The sequence below is a fragment of the Seriola lalandi genome, unplaced genomic scaffold (assembly GCF_002814215.2).
Source record: "Seriola lalandi dorsalis isolate HSWRI2012SDOR001 ecotype SW California unplaced genomic scaffold, Sedor1 jcf7180002054370, whole genome shotgun sequence".
In the NCBI taxonomy this organism is placed as follows: Eukaryota; Metazoa; Chordata; class Actinopteri; order Carangiformes; family Carangidae; genus Seriola; species Seriola lalandi.
The window spans coordinates 309293-328525 of NW_019524923.1; the positions used below are offsets into that span (position 1 = coordinate 309293).

At 39.9% G+C, this 19233-nt stretch overlaps 1 protein-coding gene and 1 long non-coding RNA gene across 2 annotated transcripts; one reads left to right on the forward strand and one right to left on the reverse strand.

Annotated features, from left to right (window-relative positions):
• Window positions 1-33: 33 nt before the first annotated feature.
• On the forward strand, window positions 34-17981 carry ntrk2b (neurotrophic tyrosine kinase, receptor, type 2b). The gene is made up of 16 exons (XM_087174674.1): window positions 34-763; window positions 2668-2742; window positions 2855-2926; window positions 3021-3089; window positions 3188-3339; window positions 3513-3649; window positions 5349-5481; window positions 5984-6310; window positions 6695-6729; window positions 8029-8128; window positions 8655-8843; window positions 9687-9817; window positions 9953-10125; window positions 11253-11493; window positions 12811-12969; window positions 14581-17981. Exons 1-16 carry the CDS (start codon window positions 567-569, stop codon window positions 14764-14766), a joined length of 2376 nt encoding a protein of 791 aa, XP_087030800.1. The 5' UTR covers window positions 34-566; the 3' UTR covers window positions 14767-17981.
• On the reverse strand, window positions 11250-12817 carry LOC147818988 (uncharacterized). The gene is made up of 2 exons (XR_015437410.1): window positions 12722-12817; window positions 11250-11415 (listed from the first exon to the last, which is right to left on the reverse strand). It is a non-coding gene; the product is annotated as an uncharacterized LOC147818988 (long non-coding RNA).
• Window positions 17982-19233: the final 1252 nt, after the last annotated feature.

Sequence of the window (19233 nt, forward strand, 5' to 3'; positions counted from 1 at the left end):
CCCCCATAAACCCAATCCCAGTGATGGCTGGGGGAGATGCGCTCGTCCTCGTCGATAATCGATAGACGGATGCAGGTAGCCTTCCTCCCTACACACGCAGCATCACCACGCATCCTTACTCCACTGTGCAGTCTCTCTTATTTTCCTCCCCATCACCACACATATGAGAAAACGCTCGTGGGGGCCCTGCCTATTGATCTCTAAACATCTGGAACACCTCATATTTGTTTTACAAGGCAGAGGCGAACAGTCTGTGCCCGAGATAGAGGAGTGAGACAGCAGCAGCAGCAGCAGCAGCACCAGGACGGACCACTTGACACCTTGCTTCACGGCATCGATATGCAGTAGTGTGATACCAGCTCTGCGGAGACGGGAAGGCCAGTCCATGGCATCTTGATATTAAAACCGTGGGCTCTGCGCATTCCTCACCGACGGCGTAGTCTTTTTTCTGCGGAGTCGAAAGGATTAACTTGGCCAGATAAAGGCGGCGAGGGAGGAAATCTTACCAATATTTCAATTTGACCAGATTCTGTTTGGGGGATTCGTGGGATATCATTGGACCTGCGATGGACTCCAGCGCGGGGGAATATGGCATGGCTCGTCTTGGATTGTTTTTGGTTTTGATGGGGCTGTGGAGATTTAGTGATGCTTGCCCCGCATCCTGCACTTGCAGCATCTCAAGGATTGTTTGTATTGATTCTGTACCAGGGATCGAGGATTTCCCTGTCCTCACGTTAGATGACATGGAAAACATCACCGAGATGTAAGTGTATGAACGTGAATCGTGCAGACAGCTTATGAACTTATTAGGATGCAATGCGTAAAGAACTACCTTCGATCGTAGGTCGCAATAATACCCAAGGGCTAGGATTATTATACTAATAACAAAGGTAATAAGAATATCAGCAGATGGTCTGATATTATTCCCCCTTGTGGATTAAAGATCAATAGAGATTTGTCTTCTGCGCTTAATGTCAAACACAAAAAATCGTGATTTTATTCGTATAACCACTGGGTTTGTCAGATCATGTAGCCAAGTATATGTGTGCGTGTGTATGTGTGGCGGAGATGGGGGCTGCGCGTGCCACTAACGACGATAGTGTGTGTGTGTGTGTGTGTGTGTGTGTTTGTGTGTATATATATATATGTGTGTGTGTGTGTGTGTGCGTAATGGTGGTAAGAGTGTGCGTCAGGCTTATTTGGATTAGTCGGTGTTTCCTTTACAAAACAGCTCCAGAGGTAGTGATGGAGTAAATGTTTAGGCCCAACGCAGCCTCCGAGGTGTTAATTCGGCTTTTTGGGCGGCGGTGTGAAAAGAGCCTCAACATTTCTGAAATGACCACATTGTTGCCAGATTTACACATGAAACCACATCAGTTGTATACAGCCGGCGATAGGCTACCCACAGTTATGTAGCCTTATCTGCGTCAGCGTGTAGGCCCCTTTGTCGGAGTGTACCTGCTACAACCCTGCACAAGTGTACAACTGCATGGCACCCACTGGAGAGCGGAGGGGAGACTGGGTGAGTTTTCTCAGGCAGACAGACTGGAACCAGATGTAGTTTACTGGGCGTCCACTGTCGCTGGATCAAAAAATGATTATTCTTCATCCTGCAATCAAAGAAGTCTTTCAGCAGCTTACACCTGGTACATTCCCCCCAGTTTGTCTGAGGAAACATCTTATTATTGAGTAAAGTGTAGTTTTGACTAATAAACCCAGCAGTTATCACATTTGAAGCATAATAGAAAACTTTAGACTTGCTAAAGATACTTCAACCTATAAAACATTTTCAGCTTGGTTTTGTTAAAGGTTTAATCCACACGTAAACAAAAGTGTCTCCCCACTAAAAAGATGTAAAACAACCTGCAGTCAAATTGACTCAAGTTTTTAAACAGAAGATAACACCAGACAACAACTAAAGTCAAGTTGTTCATATTTTCTGATGCTGTGAAATGTTTATTTAAATGTTATTTTAACTCAAACCTTCCACAATGTAACTCTAATTGATATAGTAAGAAATGATTTCACCTTAAAATATTTCACATTTCATAGTTGTTTTGCATCATCATGCCTTGGAATATTTAGTTTGTGCTCATAAAAAAGGATTTCAAGTTTTGATTTGTGATTTCAAAAGTACATGAAGGTGTATTGATTATTGTCTCACACCAAGACACTTATTAGATATCATATAATATTACTTTAGTGGTGTTATTTTTATTAAAAAACAAGGAAAAATCCTTGGCAGTTTTGACTTTGTTAGGCCAAAAAAAGCTGTTATATTTGAATCTTTATGAAAAAATCTACATGATCTTTTTATATGTCCAGCAATAAATACAAGTAAGATGAACATAAACAAAAGCAATAGAAGACACCATCTCTGTCACTCAACATGCTGACAGTGTGAAAACACATACTGTTGTATTGGTTCACATTATATTACCAATCAAATCAAATTCCCTCAGTGATCGAATATCAGGTACTGTAAAAATGAATGTCAAAAAAATGAGTTTCATAAAATACACAAAACAACTGACTCTCTGAGATTGTGACTATAACGTGTGGAAGGATAAAGTTTATAATACACACAGATATAGTGTCGTTTCAGAACAAGTTATTTAGCCGACCATTAGTGCGTCTAACTGATCTGTCTTTTATATTTTTTCACAGATTCGTTGCCAATCAAAACAGACTGTTTGACATCAACGACAACAGTTTGAGGCACTACATAAACCTCAGAAACCTGTGAGTATTATACAGTTTTTTTTAGTGTTTTACACAGAATTAAATTATGTTTTTTCTCTAATCCAAAAAAGTTATAGATGACCTGATGACTCTACATTTGAACTTCTAACAGAACAGTGACAAAGACAAGATTGACATCTATATCATCAGATGCCTTTTTCAACAATACAAGACTTCAATATGTGTAAGAAGGATTTTAAAGACCCTCTTTAGATATTTCATTGACGTACTGGAGTTGCCGTGCTTGGTGTTTTATTTGAATTTTTTTCCTCTTTTAGAAATCTCAGAGACAATAATCTATCGACGCTGTCATGGAGAACATTTCAGAACTTTAACACAACATTCCCGTAAGTATCACATGTACATTAGCCCACATGAAATTGTCAATACCTCTCTCTCTCTCTTTGTGCAAGACAATGAGCTTCTCATGTGTTTTATTTTCTAGGCTCCTCCTGTCTGGAAACCCTCTGGACTGTGTTTGTGAGAACTTGTGGATCAAACTGAGGCTACAAGAGGAAAGCGACGGTCAAGAGCTGAAATGCATAGACGACAGAGGAGAGACGAAGGCCTTTGCCACACTCACTCCACCCGACTGTGGTAATGTGAAACCCTGTTATAAAAAGCAACGCTGGGTATCTGATATTGAACCTTTAGAAAGGTGATCGCCTCATGAAGACAGAAAAGAGAGATTGAAACGAAGACAGAGAGAAATCTGGAAAACAAATCAAACTATGTCAAGTTTAATTTTACTGTGTGTTTGTGTCTCACAGTGGTTCCCAAAGTGGAGGTCATCCCCAAAATTGTGACCAAGATGCAGGGGAGTAATGTCAAAGCTGTGTGCAACGCCTCAGGCTCCCCTCTTCCTGAGATCCTGTGGAACCTTGATATGCTCTCGACCCAGCACGAGGTGAGCCAGTCTTCCTCGCCGCCCCCCACTTGAACCTTTTTGGTACAGGTCTACCACTTTGGGCTCTTGACTTCTTAAGGTTTTGCTGTTTGAGTGAAGTGGAAATGATAATGTTAAACCTTGGTAATGACCAAAAGATGCAAAACCAAATCCCAAATTGTGTGTATCCAAACCCTGATATAACTTTTAGCTCTGGTAGCATTAATAAAAAAAAAAAATCAGTGAACTGAGGATCCCACTGCCGGAGCACCAAATACACAGTTTACTCCTGTTTGAGTTTGTGTGCTAAAAAAATTATGGTGCCCAGCTGTTAAAAATACCAAATTACTTAGCCTATTTTAAAATGAAACCTGTACTCTGTTTTTAAATATTTACATTGTGAACTTTGGGCTGAGGGCCACAGCAGGGCAGGGAAGTCGGGGAGTAGACATTAGACGGATATTAAGAATAATACAGAATATGACTGGGCTCATCCTTTAAGTGACACAAAGCAAGACTTAAGTTGAGACTTCAGTTGGACTTGACTGCTGTGAGACAAGCTTGGGACTTAATGTTCCTTAAAGACGTGACTTGACTTGAGACTCTAAGGCAAAAGTATCCAAGTCCAAGTCAGACAGCTTGAATATAATATAATAATTAGGCCTTTGCAAAGCTCTTGGTGTCATCTGTGCTAAAATATTAACACAGTTTTAAAAGGGTTCAAATGCCATGTCATTTAAATGATCAAAAAGGATTTGGAGACCTGAAACACTTGCAGTTTACTTGTAATTTAAGGCTTGTGACTCGATTTAACCTCGAGGGCTTGAAACTTGAATGGTCAAGACTTGATGCTTGACTGGAGACTTAACTGGACTTTCGTCAACTGACTTTGACAAGATTTAAAAGCAGCTCTGGGTTGTGAAGGTTCAGAAAGTATAAATGTTTCTGTAGTGTAAAAACGATTTTACACTGGTTGTGTTAAATAGCTGGATGTGAATATATTTAATTACATGACAAACAATTATATTAATAATCTAATATAGATTAAATATATTTAATCTACATAAAAAGGACATTTTTTCATACAGCTGAATTGTGAATTTTTGGTTGGTTGGTCAAGTTTACATTCGTACTACTGAGCTAAGCACTAAGCAGTTAAGCACTTTTAGCTAACTGTTTTTGCTGTTTTTGCTGTTTATCCATTATCTTTTATCTATTAGCTGTTTCAATCCATTACATTTAGTTAACTCTTTCAACCATTTATCTTATACTTTAAGTTAATTATTTTAACTGTTTATCCATTATTTAGCTAACATTTTACATGTTTATCCATTACTGTACTTTTAGCTAACTATGTTCACTGTTTATTCATTGCTTATAGGTGACATTTAATTACTAACATACATTTCAACAAACCTTTTCAGTTGTTTCCAATACTTTTTGCTAACAATTTCAACCATTTAGCAGTTTCTTTTAGCTAATTATTTTTGACTGTAATTTAAACTGTTTATCCTATAATTTTGGTAAACAATATAAACAATTTATTCATTACTTTTTAATTATTTTTCATGCAGTAATTTGTGGTGTGAATGTGTTACAACTGACTAATGTTGATGCGAGCTATGTGCTGTGCATGTCCATGTGCTAAAGATCAGCATCACACTGATTTTACACAAACAGGACAAAGTGTATAATGCACATGATATTGCTGTGTTTACAGATCGAACCTTTGGAAACAGAGAGCAGCCTCACCCTGTCAGGCCTGTCTCCTGTGGATAATGGCAGGGTGATCATATGCAGCGCTGAGAACATGGTCGGTCAGACGGAGGCCACTCTTCAACTCAATATTCTCTGTAAGGCCTGTTGCTTTTCTGTTATCATTGACTGTAAATGTTGACCAACTTTAGCATACATCTTTAGAAAATATATTTACATTTATACATTTGTCTACTTTCCTCTCAGATGATCTTTTAAATGCCTTCCTCCAGACTGTGTTTTTTTCCAGTGTAAGCAGAAGGCTCCTCAATTTGTTATCATTACTGTCTCTCAGCAAATCTTATTGACTCTCCGTGTTTCTTGTTCATAACTCTTCCTCCTGTGAAGCTCCTCACGCCTTGCCATACTCCTCTGCTTGTTTAGTGTGACATTTCTCCTCATTCGCCTTTTCCATGTTTTCCTGATGTCAGCGTTCAAATGTTGTGTGATCCGTCTCTGTTCCGTCCCCCAAACCTTTCATCCCAAACTGCATCTCCTCTCTAAGCCCATGAATGTTGCTTTTCCTACTGGCTTTTCCTCCTGGTGTTTATTTCCTATCATCCCGTGATTACTCTTCCTCTATTGTTGCCTCCGTGTCAGTTGCCCCCACCATCCAGCAGCTGCTGGGACCAGAGCAGAACCACCACTGGTGTATCCCCTTCAGCGTGACAGGGAACCCCAAGCCTGAGCTGCAGTGGTACCACGAGAACGAGCCTCTCCAGGAGCAGGACTACATCCGCACCATGATCCACGTGTCCACCGAGAGCGAAGATCACGGCTGCCTGCAGCTGGTCAACCCCACACACATTCACAATGGTGTGTACAGGCTAGTGGCAAAGAATGAGTACGGCCGGGACGAGAAGAAGGTCTCTGCCCAGTTCATCAACCCACCTGAGACAGGTGTGAATACGCTCTCTTTTTACAGGGGTTCATTTAGTAAGACGTCAGCTCATTTGTGAAGCTAGTTTCTGTTTATGAAGTTGACTCCTAATACGGATTTGTTTTCTTTTTAGCAGAAGACCCCTTCTACTACTGTAAGTAATGAATCAGCTTTATAAAACCAATAATGGTTATAGTTAATAGCTTGACATTATTCGTATACAAAGTTCAAATTAACTCTGATGTGCATCTATTCCTCCTCCTATGGCCTGTGCCTGCACATCTCTTCTGCACAGACACTACTGGTAGGTCTTTGAACTATTACAGGGCTCAAGTTTAAACACAGTCATCTTTAAAAAAAAATCAGCTGTATGCTCGTAGTAATTGTGATCATTTTCAAATGCTCAGACATTTTTCTGTGTTTTTTTTCAGACTCGCCTCTCCCTCCACTGGACGACAGTGTTGCAGTAAGTGATCAGTCCTTACCATCTAAAGCAGTGGTTCCCAACCCTTTGGTGTGTGAGACACACAAATGAAAAACAAATGTTTTACTTGATACCCCCCCCCACCCCACCCCACCCAGATGTGTTTTCACCAAGCACTTTGATAGGAACACCATTAGCTGGTGTAGAGCCGCCCTCCGCTCTCAGAAACAGCCTCGGTTCTTCGTGGCGTGGAAGATGTTGGAAACATTGCTTAAAGATTCTGCTCCATGTCGACATGATTGTATCACGTCATTTCTGCAGATTTGTCAATCTCCGGTTCTACCACGTCCCAAAAGTGTTCTACTGGATTTAGATCTGGTGACTAGAGAGGCCATTGAGGTACACTGAACTCACTGTCATGTTCATGAAACCAATTTGAGACAACTTTTACTTTGTGACATGATGCGGCGTCATGCTGGAAGTAGCCATTACAGGATGGTCAATTGCAGCCATAAAGGTTGCAGATCGAAAACATCCCCCACACCATTGCACCATCAGCAGCAGCCTGGACTGTTGACACCAGGCAGGTTGGGTCCATGGATTCATGCTGTTGACGCCAGATTATAACCCTGCCATCTATGTGCCTCAGCTGAAATCGAGATGTTTTTCCCAGTCTTCAACTGCCCAGTTGTGATGAGCATGTGCCCACTGCAGCCTCGGATTTCTGTTCTTGCTGACAGGAGTGAAACCTGATGTGGATTTATGCTGTTGCAGTCCATCCACCTCACAACACCACCACCACTTTTCTGCTCACCACGGTTGTAAAAAGTGGTTATCTGAGTTACCGTCGGCTTTGTGTGAGCTTAGTCCAGCCATTTTCCTCTGACCTCTCTCATTAACAGGGTGTTTCAGTCCAGAGCTGCTGCTCACTAGATGGTTTTCGCACCATTCTGAGTAAAAACTCTAGAGACTGTCGTGCATGAAAATCCCAGGAGATCAGCAGTTTCAGAAACTCTCAATCCAGCCTGTCTGGCACCAACAATCACGCCACAGTCAAAGTCACCGAGATCACATTTTTGCCCCCATTCTGATGTTTGATATGAACATTAACTGAAGCCCCTAATCTATCTGCATGATTTCATGCATTGAACTGCTGCCACATGATTGGCGGATTGATTAATTGCATCAATAAGCAGGTGAACAGATGTTCCTAATAAACTGTTTGGTGAGTTTATGTTTTTTTTTTTTTTCACTAGTTGGGAACCACTGATCTAAAGGATTCAAGACGTTTTTGTTGAAAGCTATGTTTCAAACCATCGTTTGTTTTTTCTTTCTTCCCAGGTGTATGTAGTTGTGGGAATCGCAGGAGTTGCCCTGACCGGCTGTGTTCTAATGGTGATCATTCTGAAATACGGAAGAAACTCCAAGTTTGGTATTAAAGGTGAACAATTTTCTTAATGAAGAAATTTGGCATTATAGGGAAAACACTTATTCTTATTTCTTGCCCGGAGTTAAATGATAAGATTGATTGATACGACTCTCATATCTGCCTGTTAAATATGATTCTCCAGCCAGCAGCCGGCCAGCTCAGCCTACAGAGCTAGGCTAGCTGTTTTGTCCTGTTTCCAGTCCTTGTGGTAAGCTAAGCTAGCTAGCCTGCTGCTAGCTGTAGCTTCACATTTAGCATGAGCAAATATATTAATTAAACACTTAAAGCAACTGCATACTACTTATAAATGGTAAATGGAGGGTTAAAAGAAAGTGTTAGCATTAGCTTATGGCAGCTTCCACGGTACAAATAGAAATGACTGTAGTAATTTACAAGTCCTCCTATCTTTTTTCTCCTCCTCCTCTTCCTCTATGACCACCACCCTGTACTTCTTCTCCACTCCTCCCTCCCTGCCTTTTCCTCACTCTCCTCCTCCTATTACCTCTCCACATCCTCCTCCTCCTCTGTGGCTCCCTAGGCTCCTCCTCAGTCATCAGTAATGACGATGACTCTGCCAGCCCTCTTCATCACGTCTCCAATGGCAACAACACCCCGTCGTCCTCGGAGATGGGTCCAGACGCAGTGATCATTGGGATGACAAAGATTCCTGTCATTGAGAACCCACAGTACTTCCGTAACTCCGGCAGCATGCTGAAATCTGACACGTGTGAGTTACCGCCTCGCTCGACAAATGCCTGGTAACCCGGACCTTTTCTGATAAATCCATGCAGGGATCACTGTTGGACGCCAGATTTATTGTCAGCATCCTGCTGCATTGTGATAGTGACTCCTGCTCTGCGGGGGCAACAGGACAGTTAACCTACAGATAATGTTCAGAAACACAAGCTTGTTTACAAAAGGCTCAATGCAGCAGAGAGAACCTGAATGTTCTTCTTTTTGATTGACTGAAAAATAATCAAACTGTGATCAAAATTACAGATGATTGTTTTTCAGTCAAACAAAAAGAAAAACATTCAGGTTCATTCACTTATAAAGTAAAGATGTCAAACATTTGCTGGTTTTATTCTTTTCATATGTGAGATTTACATTTAATATATGTTTATATACACAGCATAGTGTATATAGTCTGATTAAATTATTAATAAAAAAAATCAATAATTAAAATCAAATTTGACTAAAGCTGCTATATTCCTGACATTAAATGTAATCTCAATGCAAATAAACTTTTTTTGATAACACTCTCCCTATTTAGCATTTATAAGCCGTATAAAAACATTTAATAAATAGTTTACAACACACTTTAATATAGTTGTATGCAGGTTTAAGGACATTTTAAGAGCCTATTAGTGTATATTGTTTGTTAGTTATTATAACTTCTCTGAAGAGATTTTCTTTATATTTTTACCACATCTCATCAGTTTTACTCCACTTATCTGTGTCCACATGAGGACTTATACTTAAAACTGCTTATAAATACTAAAAAGTGGGATTTAAAATAGTAAGATGCACACATGAGCTTAAGAGTGATTTGTCTTATTCTGCATTGAAGTTGTCCAGCACATTAAGAGACACAACATCGTACTGAAGCGGGAGCTGGGAGAGGGAGCCTTTGGGAAGGTCTTTCTCGCTGAGTGCTACAACCTGACACCAGACCATGAGAAGATCCATGTGGCAGTCAAGGTACGAATCAGGAAGCTGCTCACTCAAAAAAAAAAAAATCAATGCACTTGTCATTCAGTTAGTGAATTCTACTGACTCCATGTAGATAATGCTTCTCACCATGTCTCTTGTCTTTGTGTCTCTGCCTTTGGTCAGACTCTGAAAGAGGCCAGCGAGAGCGGCCGAGCAGACTTCTACAGAGAGGCCGAGCTCCTCACCAACCTGCAACATGAACACATTGTCACCTTCTATGGAGTGTGTGTAGAGAGCGACCCACTCATCATGGTGTTTGAATATATGAAACATGGTGACCTAAACAAGTTTCTCAGGTAGGAGGCTTCTACTGGCATGTCTTAAAGGAACAGTTTGACTTATTCGCTTTTTTGTCATGAGTTAGATGAGATGATTGATACCTCTTTCATATCAGTATGATCAATATGAAGCTATAGCCAGCAGCTGATTAGCTTAGCTTAGCTTAGCTTAAAGACTGGAAACTGCTAGCACAGCTAGCATGGCTCTGTCCAAAACTTACACCTCTAAAGCTCATTAATTAAGACTTTAAATCTTCTTGTGGGTTTACATGGGTTATTTTTGTCTGAAAGAAATAGAAAGAGATATTTTGTTACCAGTGGACAGAGCCATGCTAGATGTTTCCCCCTATGTCCAGTCTTTATGCTAAGCTAAGCTAAAAGAAAGCGAATGAACGTATAAGTGTGCAATGAAGTTTGGTCTTGGTGACTGTAATATGTACATACTTTGTGAGATGACAGAACCTTGTCCACTGATTTAGAAAAAAAATAGTTTCTACTGATGTAGCTGTCGATTTAATATTAGACACTGAAGCAGCATTGAAAATAACTGAGCAGATCTGCAATGCTGAATGGATTCACAGGACATTCCCATCTTGTTACCTTATTTATAAATCTTTCTAGCTGCTAGCTGCTACAGCTAATGTACAGCTGAAACTGATTTATTTGGAGCCTTTTTTTTTTTTAATGAAAATTACCAAAAAATCAGTGGTTCCAGCTTCTCAAATGTGAATATGATCGTTAAGTATGTGTAAAAAAAAACACAGGGTTCAGATAAACTCAGCTGTCATTTTGTTGCCTTTTTTTATAAAATGTGAGAAAATAGTGAAAATGCACATTATAATTTCCCAGAACTCCAAGGTGACATCTTCAAATTACCTGTTTTATTTGACCAATAGTCCAAAACCCCAGGATATTCAGTTTCCTATCACACATGACGAAGGAAAGTGTTAAATTCTCATGAAACTGAGAAGCTGGAACCAGTGAATGTGGCGTTTGTGCTTAAAAATTACAAAAATGATTAATCCACAGTTGGAATAGTGGCAGATTGTTTTCCTTTTGACTGTGGAAGCGTACTTTTGGTAGTTTTAAATTCAGTATCCAGTGGTATGATGATTGAAGCGCTGATTAAGTGCTTCTGGGTGCAGGTCCCACGGTCCTGATGCAGTGCTAATGGCAGACGGTCAACACAGCATCCTGGTGGAGCTCACCCAGTCCCAGATGCTGCACATTGCCCAACAGATTGCTGCTGGCATGGTCTACCTGGCCTCCCAGCACTTTGTCCACAGAGACTTGGCAACCAGGAACTGCCTGGTAGGAGAAAACCTGCTGGTCAAAATAGGAGACTTTGGCATGTCCAGAGACGTTTACAGCACAGACTACTACAGAGTGAGTATTTTTGATCATTTACCCTTTTCTGTCCTCGCCCTGCCCCCAGTCTCCTACTCACACATGCACACACGCTCACATTTCAGATATATACACAGAAATATGGAAATATACCCACATACGCACAGTCTCAAATATGTAATTAGAATTTTATTCCAGTTTTGGTCTGAAAAAGCTGTGTAGCTGCAGAAATGACAATTTTAACCAGAGGTATTTTATCTATTTTTAATACCATTTAAATGCAAATTCTATAATCTGCATAAAATTACTGTTTCCATGGTAATGAGGGCAACAGTGCAAAAATGCATGGGCAGTTTTTTCTTTTTTCTTGGGCAAAGAGTTAATGCCTTCCTCCCCTCTACATGAACAGAATCATATCACGACACTGAGGTGTTGGTATATGAGATCCACTGATGCATGTGAGAAGATTACGCTTGCTTATAAACACCTGTTGATACAATAAAGGGCTATAATCAAAAAAGATTGTCATGTTGAGGAAGAGATGGATTTTATTCCCTCATCCTTTGTGTCTCAGATTCCAGTTTGAATCCCACAGTGCCCCCTGCTGCCCAAAGTGAAGTCTAAGCACACACACAAAAAAACACATCTCCAAGATACATTTCCCTGCATCAGATAAGATCAACATAAAGAGGTCACCAACTCCTGATATCACACATTTTTATCAAATAGAAAGCAAAGGCGTGAACACAGCTTACAGAATGACGCTCTTCATTCACGTGAGCAGATTCATGATAAGTATTGATCTTTTGGAAAGGTAACAATTACGGATCAGACTACAATTATGCTGTTGGGCTATAAAACAGTCAGTGTATTTGTTTGAGAAGCTTCTCCCTGTACAGCAGTTTAATAAAACTTTCTAACAAAGAAACAATCCAGCTGGAGAAAAAAACTGATTTGGAGATATTGTTTAACTGATCATATTCACCTTCAAATGGCACAATTCCATATTTGGTAGATAAACCCCGACCTTCATGAAGATTATAATGCTCAGTTTTCTTTTGGAGAGATGATGATTTAGCTGTATGGTCATTTTTGGAGGCTGCAGTTTGAGGTGCTGTTGAATTGTGCTGCATTATATGAACAGGTGTTTCTCATATTTTGTCCAGCGCATTTATACCATTGACGGTAGATGAAATATGTCCGTCTAAAGCCCGGCCATTATCGTGTCTAAAAATATCCAAATAAAGTACAGAAGCTTAACACTCACTCTTCAGCAGGCCTTGTGGTGTTGGTTTCTGAAGGGGACTGCTCTCTCTCTCTCTCTCTCTCTCTCTCTCTCTCTCTCTCTCTCTGCAGGTGGGCGGTCATACGATGCTGCCGATCCGCTGGATGCCCCCAGAGAGCATCATGTACCGGCGATTCACCACAGAGAGTGATGTGTGGAGCCTGGGAGTGGTGCTGTGGGAGATCTTCACCTACGGCAAGCAGCCCTGGTACCAGCTCTCCAACAATGAGGTCAGAGTCACACGAGGGCTTCACTCCATGAGTTGTCTGCGCTACTCTGAGTTGCATGAGTCAACATTGGCACCTGGTCAAACAGTGATTACAGAGCTCAGAGACACTTTGAATTAAACATTACTTACTATTAGCAAAAGCTTCAAGCTGGAAACTTGGAAAATTCTTTAAAAATTGGGTCACATGACGGATGAAAACAGACTCAATAGGTGATGGAGACTGAATAGATGGACTCCAACAATCTGACTAATAGAAACTTAAAAACTTAAAATGGGAGAGTTGGGGTTGTGGAGGTAAAGATGATGTGTGAGGCGGGACAGGTGAATGCCAGTGTTGTAAAAACAAAAGGAAGTTAAGGCACTTTTTAAAAAAAAATCACACGCACATGCTACACCTATTTTTCGATGTGTGACTTACACTTAGAAGATATCATCATATCATTGTCTCGAATGTCCATTGTGCAAATAAATCCACTAGGATATAATTAAAAAAATGTTTCTCCTTGTAACACCAGAACTTGCCTGAGAATCATCACGTTTTAAAGTTTTCTTGAGTATCAAAGTAATCCGCTGATAGTTGTCTGTGTAACCACGGGGATGTTGCACACAGTAACTGCTAAAAGCAAATTCGGCACATTTTTAACTTCTGTAAGGGGCCTTTTAAAAGTAACTTTTCTATTTGGTTTAAAACTCACTTGTCATGTTTGGTCCTACTGAGCTGTGGAAAAGCTGTGTCAGGTCTGAGAAAACGATGATGTCCAGTTGCATTATGGGAAATGTAGGATCAAGTGTGTTTGGATCCTGACCAATACTAGGGACTAAAAGTCGGGACATCGTTACCTCTGGTGCTGAGATTCTTATCAAATCCCCAAACTTTAATAAAAAAGCAATACTTTAATATTTCTGTACATTTTTTAAATCGTGTGTTTTTTATAATAGAAATTAAAAGGTAATTGAGAATTAATTCAAATATCACAACATTTTTAAAATAGACTTTTTTCTTATTCTTCTTTTAGATATGTTTATCCGATAATTACTATTTAAGAAATAGTTTGCTTAATTTGATCTCTATTTTCTTCTGTTTATTTCTTTTTTTTTAAAAATAATTTTGTGAGGCATTTTCTTCCCTTTATTAGATAGTGACAGGAAAGAGATGACAGGAAATGAGAGAAGAGGGAGATGGAGAATGAAGTGCAACACAGGTCTCTGGCTAGATGTGAAACAGGGATAACGTTGTTCGTGGTTGGTGCTTAAACCCCAAGACCACCAGGGCACCACTTGTTTTGATTTACTTCGACAAAAATGAGCTTTCGTCTGAATGAAAGTGAACAAAAGTGCAGCCAACTTTGCAGAAGGGTCCCGTCATCCCAAATGATAAATGCTTAAAGCAACCACTGGAATTAAAACAAGCAAACAAACAAAAAAAAAGCCTATTTTACTATGTGAGGATGGATTGTCAATTAAATGATCTAACTATTGGAAATTTTAAATTGTAGTCTTTGTTTTCGGTTGATATCCTTCACCCCATCAGTCACATTTCATTGGTAATATTTGTGGGACACATTCACTTCAGTCAAACAGTGACAGTGTGTTGTCACCCTGTATCCTGCAGGTGATTGAGTGCATCACCCAGGGCCGTGTGCTGCAGCGACCCCGCACCTGCCCTAAAGAGGTGTATGATCTGATGCTGGGGTGCTGGCAGAGGGAGCCCTACATGAGGCTGAACATCAAGGAGATCCACAGTATGCTCCAGAGCCTCGCCAAGGCCTCACCTGTGTACCTGGACATACTGGGCTGATGCACCGGTGTTTGTGTATGTACTTTGCGTGTGTGTGTGTGTGTGTGTGTGTGTGAGGTGGGGCTTCATAAGTGTTTGTGTGTTTGTCTGTCTGACGTGATGTGACAGAGAGGAGGAGGAAATGAAGGGTGTGTGTGTGAGTGCGTCTGTGTACAGTACCTGGCTGTAAATGTTACTGTAAATGCTATCGTCCGCGTCCTCATTACATCGAGAAAAAGCCTTAAATTTCGAGTGATTTTCTTTTTTTGCTTTTTCTGTTCTTATCCATTCGCAGACGTTACTGAGGCATGTTTCACAAGTGGAAACCAAAATGCATACAGGATTATGTCACTTTATCCAAATCATAAATGTAAAAGGCATCAAAATAAATGAAACCCGATAATCAGACCCACTGATTACTGGGTGATTCTGTCTACATCCATACATGTATGTGCTGCGAATGAACAAAGGGAAAATAACGTGTCTCTCCATAACGGACCGTGTTCGGACTCAACTTCATTGTAGATAGAGCTTTCTCTTCTTTCCACAATGTCACACAGAGCAACGTATTCTGCCAGAAGATGAAATTATTCATTAAGTTACAGCTGAAGCTTTTTCTTTAATATGTCCAAAACCTATTTTCATATTTGTAGAATTTATAAATGTTGACTCATATCGAGCTGTTTGATTTAAATCTGTGCTTTTTGAGTCAAGGTCTGAAAATTTTAAACATATGTTTAAAGTTTGTGTGAAACCCATATAGATTTTCATAGATGCCTGGTATATGTGACCGAGTCCACTGAAGGACTTCACAATGTAAAACCAGTGTTGAGGTTGTAAAACACAAGGGCATACAGCAGTTTACATTCTTTTTTTTTTTTCTTTTTTAATAATGCCATAATCATTTGTCATATTTTCTGTAAATATCTGTTCATATTTCACACTAATTACACAAGGTCATCTATATTTACAAAGTGGTGTTTTAAACGTTGTGCTCCGCTCAGTTCGCAGCCTTTTCGTTTGATGTATCTAAAGCACAGAGTGAGGACTTGGCGGCGGTGTTGAGCTGTGCCTATCCAGGAAAAAAAAAGAAAAAAGAGGAGCACAGGTTGCTTTTGTTTTTGTTTTTCATTCACCAGCAATGCCATTTAGCAAACCGTTGTTGTTCGGTGGCCCATATCTGTAAGTGATGTGGTTGTATGCATCCTCAAAGGCGGGTTTTCAAATGTTGTGGGTGTTGCTGATGAGATTGTGTTTACGGTTTGGTGAGAGAAGATGAGCTTATGGAGTGTCATCTTCGTTTGTTGTTTTTTTTATTTGTGTAATTTCTAAGAGGGATTGACGAGGCATTTCGATGCAGTTCACTGTGTGCATTGATGTAGGTTAACTACGCTGAGGATTTCTTTGTTTTCACCACTTTGGTTCTGTATGTATTGAAGTCGCTACCAGTTTATTTGTTATTTATTTCCATTACAGAGAGTACTTTGAAGATCTAATCTTTAATTCCACATAGTGGGCTAAGAGACAGCAGTAAAAGGATTAATTAAGAGTCTGATTGCCCTTAAAGTGTCCCAGGGGTGCTTTCATCTCTCTGAGCGGCCCCAGTCAGCCGGGTGGTGACTGATACAGCTCCTCACCCCGTGCAGCTGTGAAGCACACTTGTAGGCAGAGGACCTTAATGCTTGAAACTAGTTTGAAAATGCATCATTTTTTCAAATTATCTTCAATAGTTCTGTTTTCCTGAGATATTATATTAAAAAAGGCTAAAATATTAAAACAAGTGTGGTGGTTCAAAGTGTCTAACTCCTGCATTAATCTTTGCAAAAACAGCAGCATTCACTCCCTCATAACGACTGTCATGTATTTCCATACGGAGGCATGAAGCAGTAAGGCTCTTTGCTGAGACAATACGTTTTGTTAAGTGCACTTTGTAGCGTTACTTAACCCCTAAATGCACAACCTGAGCAGCTGTGCTCAGCACTGACCACTCTCCACCTCGACCTCAGCTGCTCTTACTAACAAAAAGAAAAGAAGAACATTTCACCCTTGCTGTGCTGGCCATGACTGAAGCAAGTAACTCTGACATATTGTCCTCGATGAAAACAAGATTTTCCTGTCCCTCTATGTTTTTATTACAGCGTTTGTCAGTTCTGTATAATAGTCACGTGTCTGCTGTACATAAATTGCTGTCCATTCTGTACAGTTCTGATATTTGTCTATATGAATAGTAGGCTATGTTTAATAGTATAATCTGTTTTAAGCAGGTATCATGTCAAAAACTGTGTGACATCTATTGAAGACAATGTGTTATGGGCCACTGGCAATACATACTATATGTAAATACAATTTTATTTGTGCTACATTGTATAATTTCTTTGTGCTCGTTCATAATACCAGTGAGAATACAATCCTTTTTTGGCAACTTTTGATCTGCAGAGGACTTTCTTTGAACAATGTGTTTTTCTCTGAAGAAGAAGAACAAAAAAGAAAAAAAAAATAGAAGAAAAAGAAAAATGATCTCCTCTTTCCTCTCCACTGTGATGGGGAGCTTACACAGAGGCTGTTTGAGATTGTGTCTGTCTGTAGGAGGACCATAGACTCTGGATCTGATTCAACATCAGGATCTCTCCTAGCTGACAGGCGTCCAAGCAGACGTGTGGCCGATGGCGAGGAGGTCAAAGGTCGCCTCCTGGCCAACCCCACCACTCAACCTCTGACTGACTGTAGCCTATTTTGATCCTCTTTCAGATGAATAACTGTGACTTTGCATCATGAATAGTATATTATTTTGAATGTAATCTAGAAGGGTCGGGACCTTTTTTGAATGTAATCTATCCTGGGGGGGCGGGGGAGGATTAATGATTTTTTTTGTAAATATATGGTAAAAGAAAAAAAGATTACAGTTTTCATTCCTGTGCAGATAACAAATTTTACTTACTATGTGAATACAAAGAGAGTGTTTATGTGTGTGAGTGATGTCTCTGAGGTGATGTGTGTGCATTTGCACGTGCATCCGTATGCAAGAGTGTGTGTGTTTGTGAGCGTGTGTGTGTGTGTGTGTGTGTGTGTGAGCGCGTGTGTGTGTGCGCTCTTCTGGCAGATTTAATCCTGCTTTAATCAGCCAGTTCTATCAATCAATTCAATGCTTTGTGCATCATGTGAGTAGCTTATCCACAATTAATGGAAATGTTCCTTGTGATACTGTGCATTTAATAAAGGTGGTATGTCTTACAATACGTCTTCTGCCCTCAGGATTCTTTACGTCTCCATTCACAAAGTTTAGAAGCGCAATTTGAAGCAACTGTGGATGTACACGACTTAAAGGAATCGTTTGACATTTTGGGAAATTTGCTTATTCGCCTTGTTGCTGAGAGTTGGTTGAATATTTACATTTTATCCTACTTTTGACTTTTACTTCACCTCATTTCACAGGGAAATATTGCACTTTTTCCTCTACTATATTTATCTGACAGCTTCAGTTACTAGTAGAGGTGGGCAGATCAATCCCTCAAGTATCAACATGTAAAAGTATATTACAAAAAAAACATGAGCTGCAACAAAAAGAAGGGATGAGGTGGAGGGGCAAATGCGGCAGCAACCATAAAACCTGTTCTGTTTTAACATTAATCATAATAATCATGACCCAAGGCTCTCCCCTACATAATAATACAAATCACTTGTATTGATGAAACATTTGCTATCAGTATTGGTATCTGTGATACTGCAATGGTATTACCTGGTATCACACACTCCTAGTTACTTTGCAGATTAAGATTTTATATTAAAAACATATTAACACTATAAAACACACTGTAAACAACGTTTCTTCTTCATCTAATTATCAGAAATGTTTCAGAAAAGATTGGAGGAGAAGAATAAGTACAAATTTGTGAAGCTGAACTTTATCTTGTGACTTGTTTGTGAGTGGTTGGGAACCACTGGGCTAATATAACACCAACTGTATAAGGCAGTTAAAACTACCTTGACCCACTAAGTATCAATGCTAATGATGCCATATACAATAATACGTCAGTCAAAGGGGCAATTTGTCTGCAGGTTTTTCGAGTACATTTAGCTGATAATACAAATGCACATTTACAACAGATTATCTCCTGAAGTGTGATTGACATTTAAACTGTGCTTCACTGTTGCTTTTGGTGCTGGGTTACTTTAAAAAGAACCAGCAGCACAACATGTGTCATGGAAGGTATCCCACAGACACCATTTGTTTCTAACAATAACTACTGAGGAGTGACAAGGACAGCTGCCCGAAAAAACCTCACACACACACACACACACACACACAAGGACAAACGTGGCACCAGCTATTTAACTGTTCTCAGGACAGTATATTATTTTCTATGTATATAAAATTTTTTATGGTGTTATTTTTCTCAGCTGACACTCAGGAATAAGTTCACATACAGAAAGCTACATGGTATACTGTATGACGTACCTCGGTGTTTTGCAATGCTAGCTGTGAAGGGC

What these genes read in the sequence shown, in the direction of transcription:
- ntrk2b (XM_087174674.1), top strand. Translation starts at nt 567, where the DNA reads ATGGACTCCAGCGCGGGGGAATATGGCATGGCTCGTCTTGGATTGTTT. An exon ending in ATGGAAAACATCACCGAGAT is followed by an intron (nt 764 to 2,667) that starts GTAAGTGTATGA and finishes ATTTTTTCACAG; the next exon opens with ATTCGTTGCCAATCAAAACA. An exon ending in ACCAGCTCTCCAACAATGAG is followed by an intron (nt 12,970 to 14,580) that starts GTCAGAGTCACA and finishes TGTATCCTGCAG; the next exon opens with GTGATTGAGTGCATCACCCA.